The 5,873-nt window shown below is 40.9% G+C and overlaps 1 protein-coding gene across 1 annotated transcript in view; it reads right to left on the bottom strand.

The window, feature by feature from the left end:
- Positions 1 to 12: 12 nt before the first annotated feature.
- LOC118328106 (calmodulin-binding transcription activator 1-like) overlaps positions 13 to 5,873 on the bottom strand; it is a 47,568-nt gene continuing 41,707 nt past the window's right edge. The window contains exons 19-23 of the mRNA XM_035661711.1: positions 5,637 to 5,705; positions 4,733 to 4,878; positions 4,584 to 4,655; positions 4,402 to 4,432; positions 13 to 3,882 (exon numbers count right to left, since the gene is read on the bottom strand). Of these exons, the coding sequence (XP_035517604.1) occupies positions 3,850 to 3,882; positions 4,402 to 4,432; positions 4,584 to 4,655; positions 4,733 to 4,878; positions 5,637 to 5,705 (351 nt within the window). The 3' untranslated portion in view covers positions 13 to 3,849. The remainder of the gene's footprint in view (positions 3,883 to 4,401; positions 4,433 to 4,583; positions 4,656 to 4,732; positions 4,879 to 5,636; positions 5,706 to 5,873) is intronic.

Below are 5,873 nucleotides of genomic sequence, written 5' to 3'. Positions count from 1 at the left end.
GTGTGTGTGTGTGTGTCTGTTAATAAGCGCAAGCATTTGGCTGTTGGAGTGTGTGTGTGTGTATTATTTGTCTGTGTGTGCATACAATATATAAAGGAGTCTGAAGCAGTGTTCTTTGTGACTTCAATTGTGCTGATGTGAGAGGAGGGGCAGTTTGAGGTTCAAGTGATACCGTAGCATGAAAGCTCCTGACAGCGCTGTCCTGACCGTGGCTGTCTCTCAGTACAATGAAAATTCAGAAAACATGTGAAACACACATAATAGAGATTGCCCAATTGTAAATCTTTCATATACTATCTCTTACAACCTTTTTTTTAAATTAAGAAAATGGAGGTGATACGTGGCCGTTACCTATTTTTGCATTATTTTAAGAATCGTTTGTATTAAGAATCTTGTGCGTTTAAGACAAGAAGTATAAATAGAAATACCACTTTTTACTTGCTTTGAATTTAGTTTATATTCAAACACAGTCCCATAAAATACGGGATTTGGAGATTTTTTTTTTTCTTGTAGAAAAAGTGATGCAAACACAGCCTGGATGAAGCAAACAGGTCACATTTGCTGCTTCACAGCATGAGACTGGAATATCATAAGGAGTGCCTCAATCAAGAGCATGATTTGAATAGTAATTTGAAGATAGTGATTATTGAATTAACAACTGGAGTATCCCTAACATACACAAATATGTACACATACATATGCATACACAAATGTACACAGTCATCAGCAGTAGTACAACTCTGTGTCAGCGATCATTATACTCCACATACCATCTCCCTGTTCTTTAACCCTGAGTAAAATCTAAGGGAGAGATTTAATTGTTCCCATAGACATAAGCACAGAGAGAAAGAGTGTGGCACTTTTTTTTGTGTCTGAATGTGTAGATTTGTGTATGTATGTGTTTAGGTGTGTGCATGCACATCTGTGTGACAGAGTGAGTGAAAGAGAAAAGACAAAGGAGGAAAGAAAGTGTGTATGACAGCTATTTTGTCCTCTGGAAAACTGTTACTTTCGTTTAAATGCTGCAAGAACACTTTTGAGGAAAAACAGACAAAGTGCATGAAAAACACATCTTCCTCCCAGCAGCGATACTGAGACATTGAAAAGACTCGTTGACAGTGCCTTTCATACACAGACGCTAAATTCTATGGGTTTCTTGTTCTAATACTGCAAAACTGACACACAAGTGGGGCATAAAGTGATACTGTAATTACTGTTTTGTCTCATAAAGCAACACATAGCATCAATCAGGCCATGAGCATCCATTCATACCACTAACAAATTAGAGTTTCTAACTTAGACTCGGATCAAGTTTAACACTGTCAAGTTCATTTTTAACACACAATTTAGGAAAATAAACAGGTAACTGGCAACCTTTTGGAGGACATACAGTAGATATTTCCTGATATTAGCTTGCACTTTTCTGTTATTGAGCAGGCACTTTCTAAACAGAGCTTTCCAGAAGTCTAAAGTACACGTCGTACAAGAATGGCAGTGACAATGAGGAGAAAGGAAAAATTATTCAAATGATATGTAAAAAGTGGGGAGGAGACATTCTGTTTGTAGATGGAAAGCTTTGACTGGAGGCCAGGCTGGATCCGCTGTAGGTGTGATTAATGGTCTTAATAAAAGCTAGTATGTTGCTGAAGCACAACCACATTGTAAAGAATGTAGCGCCCTCTTCCCTTTTTTGGATCATCATTCATTGCATTCATATTAAAACAACCAACGTCGTCTTCATCACCGTTAGTATTTCATTTTCATTCTTGCATCGTCTACACGTTCGACAAACCTCAGAACTTGTAGGGGGTCTACGGTTGAGCTAGAACTAGGTCTCTTCTACTGTTTATTGTCTGTGTGTGTTGCCTCTGTGGATCTTACTGATATCTTTTGGGTGTTGGTTTCCCCAACGTAACATATTGTTAGGCAAAATAGCATTCATAATAATTGGCACTACTGGCAAAAAGGGTTTAATTTTTGCTAGCCAAAAAACAAAAGCACAAAGTGTAAATGTTTTGTCTGAAAGATCATTGTTTCAGCTAACTTTGTTTTCCCACTTATAATTCTAACATTAGATTTTTCAGTTGCATGCTTTAACAAAATGTTCTTTTCAGTAACACTTATACTGGATACTCTTAAAGTGAAGCAGTTAAAATCCTCTCACAGTCCATAACCACTAACGTGTTCTTTTTGCTGTTTCTTGGTCTTAAATCTCATGCACATTACTCCGTTTGTAATATCTACATTATTTACAAGCAATACAGCCATCCTGTGTACCCAGGTCTCTGTCTTAAGTTCTCATTATGGGAGTAAAATAATTTATAATCTTAAATACAGTCCTCTTATGAAAAAGTTTCAGGGTCCTCGTATCCCCTTACCTCGTCAGTTTATATACAGGAATATGCAATAGTCCAAAATATGGATTTGATCGCCCGTATGGGCTAATATGGGGACCAATGCCCTGTATAGGGGCAGGTATAGGACCCATGTCCTGTACAGAGCAAGCATAGAGACCTCTCAGAGTCAAGAAGAAGTCAAGGCAATGGTATGTGACTCTCTCCTCAAAACCACAGTTAGGATTTAGAGGTTCACGCAAAGAACAAACTAACAGAGACATTTAACCATTGGAACATGTCATATTTTACCACACAAGGGGGGAAAACCAGTCTCAAGCTAAACCACTCTTGAGCCAATTAAATAAATAATTAGACCCTTAAATAAATAGAGTAAAAAAAAGCACCCAAAATAAGTCATTTGTCCTTACACAGTTCACATTACACAGGGCAAGGATAAGTTGATGAGGACGTAAGTGAGACACAACTACACATAGAAATACAAAAGAAACAACACTAAAGCAGTTTGGCAAGCATGCAGGAGCTCGTAGCTCAAACACATGCATTGAATTGAACAAACACGGACACACCACGTCAGGCGAGCAAAGTGCTGCCTCTGAGAACGACTCCATACAAAGTCCATGTAACAAATTAAGACATCGTTATTCAGACCCCAACCCTTATCTAACAATGCCCCTCTTACATTCAAGTGCAGTTCCTCCCCTTTTGATCGGGTGACTGATTAATAGGTTTGTAAGCCTGTGAGTCAGAGTGGTTGGTGGTTTTGTGATATACTGAATCAGCCGAATGATTTGCCACTATAGCTCTTCAGGATGATGGAGAGGAGGAATAAGCGAAAAAACCTTGCATGCAAATGCAACATAGAAGTGAGTTTTTTGGTTTATGTTTTCTTATTCTTTCATGGATCACTGTTAGGATACAAAACGCAAAAGGTTTTGTATATTTTCTGCATGTCAAAATAGCCTTCATCTCGAGCCAGTTGTTCTTCACCAGAACCTTTCAGCACATCCAGTCGCTGCCATGAGTGGCAGGAGGTCGGCGTCAGGTGCTTCCTCGTGTCCTCTCGTCTGACTCGTCCACTTGCTCTTGCAAAGAAACATACCCATGAAGAGTGCAAAGAATGCCATGAGGTTAATGTGATGGCCTCCCAGTGAAACTGTGGAGGAGGATCAGTGCTGTGGGCAGAGCCAGGTCCCTGGGCTCTACCCAGCAGTCTGTCTGTCTGAGCTGCCATGATGGACACCTATCCTGTCCTCAGTCTGTCTGGGAAGAGTTTTTTCCCCTCTTGGGATAAGAGGGGGAGAGAGGGTGAGAGAGAAGGGGAGGGGGGAGGTGAGAGAGAAAAGGGCAGGAGAAGGGTTTGGGGTATGGAAAAAGGGAAGGAGTTCTTTTAGGGAGGATGGATGAAAGGAAAAAGGAGAAGATGGAGGGAGGGGAGGGTTTATAGATTGCTCACAGGCTGAGGGGGCTGTGTGTAGGGCCTGGCGGTGGGCTCTCAGGACCCCTGGCCTTTCTCTGCTCTTTGGCCCTGGAGAAAAAAACAGACACACATTAGAGACACACTCAGAGAGGGTTTACTTTGTGTGTGTAACTGTGTCCTCTTTCACTGACATACTCAGAGCAACAGGAAAAGTTATTCATCAAACCCCCTGCAATTTCTGCCCTACACACACGCACACCCACAAACCCCGTCCATCTTGTTATCCTCCCCACCCATCAAGGCACAAAAAAAAGACTGGCAGGCCAAGCAAGACACTTAAACTCCCCTAGTGGTGTCATTTAGAACATGCCTCATGAAGACCATATGCAAGAATCGCCCCTCTATCTATCTGTCAGTCATGCAGTACCGACATCATTCAGCAGTCCTCGGAGTGAGAGACAGAGAGCGAGAAAGACAGGGAGATAGGGAGGGAAGAAGAGAGCGAGAGAGAGCGAGAGGAAAGGTTGATAATCCAGGATCTCCTCTCCCCCTCCCTCCGCTGACATGCAAACAGGCATCAGCCACCGGGAGAGAGGGAGAGAGACAAGAGAGAGGAAGAGGACTCACCCGTTTCAGAGGCCTATGGTCCATCAAGGGGCTTCACAGGAACAGTAAAACAACACCAATGTATTAGCACCAATGTAGGAAGGGCACGTGTGGCAGTGGGCTGTAAGTGTGTGTGGGTAATGTGTATGGTTGTGTGTCCTTGGATGTGTGTGGACGGGTGTGTAAAGAAATGTAGGCCTCACCTGTGGCGGCATCGGAGCAGGAACCTCAGGATCTTGCGAGCAGCCTGGTTCTGTTTTTTTGTTAGGGGGCTGCTGTAGGCAAAAAACAGGTGTAAGAAAAAAACTGTTTATATATACCCTTTGTGTGTGCGTGTGAAGTTGTGAAGTACCTGAGGGAGTGTCTATAAGAGCGGTAGTATTGCTGGATGAGGACCGCTGCTCTGCGACTCTGTTGGAACTTCCTCTGCTCATGGAAACTCCGGAAACGACTCTGGATCAGGATGGCTGCCAGGGTCATCCTCTTATAAAGTGCATACTGGGAGAGAAAAACAGCAGTGCGTTAAGACCTCTTCCATCACAAAATATTGACCTTTTGTAATGTTGAATCCTGAATTCACAGGTATCAGAATCTCACTTCCAAATCAATGGAAAAGATAACAGCTAAATCCTGATAATACATTAGATTAGATATACTAATAAACTCAATGATCCCCTGATAATGCACTGAATTCAAATGATATATGCAGTACAGTAAATATACAATCCTAGCCTAAACCAGACATGTGTGTCCCTTAAAAGCATGTTTGTAAAAGATGTTTTCGGGAACAATCATTCATTTTCACGTGCTCAGAATCTGCTAAAGCTGCTTGTGAAACGTATAAGCACATTTTGAATTGATATGTTTGACATGACAATGTTTCCCTCTGCAATCTCAAATCATGACACAGAGACTGATCACAGTTTACGAGCTTGTACATTTAATAGTTTTGTTAATAAATGTCCATAATATATCATTTTAAGCTGCCTGAAGCAAAAGCAATAAAGTGTGATAAAACTGACTTGAGTGTGAATAAAACCTACACTAAACAGAATTTATGATGTAAACACCTTTGATGCTTCCAACTTCAATATAGAGGCACATGATCGTTATAGATTAAAGTTACTGCCGTTAAAAAGGAATTGACTGAAATCTGCTGCTAATTCATAAGATAGATTTCAGTGCAAATCAGAGAGAATCTAAATGAAAATCCAATTGTTATGAGTTGATGCTAGTTGTGTGTTGTAAACTCTTACCTGCTTATATCTTTTATAGCAGCGCTGAATCACTGCTGCAATCTCTTTGCGTTGTTCCTGAATGGGACCCTGAGGGGAGTCACATTTGTATAAACATCATACTGTATAGGTTTAAAAGCTCATGGTCACATTAAGGTTTTTCCAAGTGATTGTAATTCATGAAAGAGAGAAATAGAGAGGAAAATAATTTAAATCAGAGCCAGAACCAGGTCTTTAAAAAGGAAAACAGATTATTTT

This window comes from Morone saxatilis, unplaced genomic scaffold (genome assembly GCF_004916995.1).
Source record: "Morone saxatilis isolate NCDOM2014 unplaced genomic scaffold, NCSU_SB_2.0 Contig18, whole genome shotgun sequence".
Taxonomy (NCBI): Eukaryota; Metazoa; Chordata; class Actinopteri; family Moronidae; genus Morone; species Morone saxatilis.
This window is presented reverse-complemented; position numbering and strand designations above follow the sequence as displayed.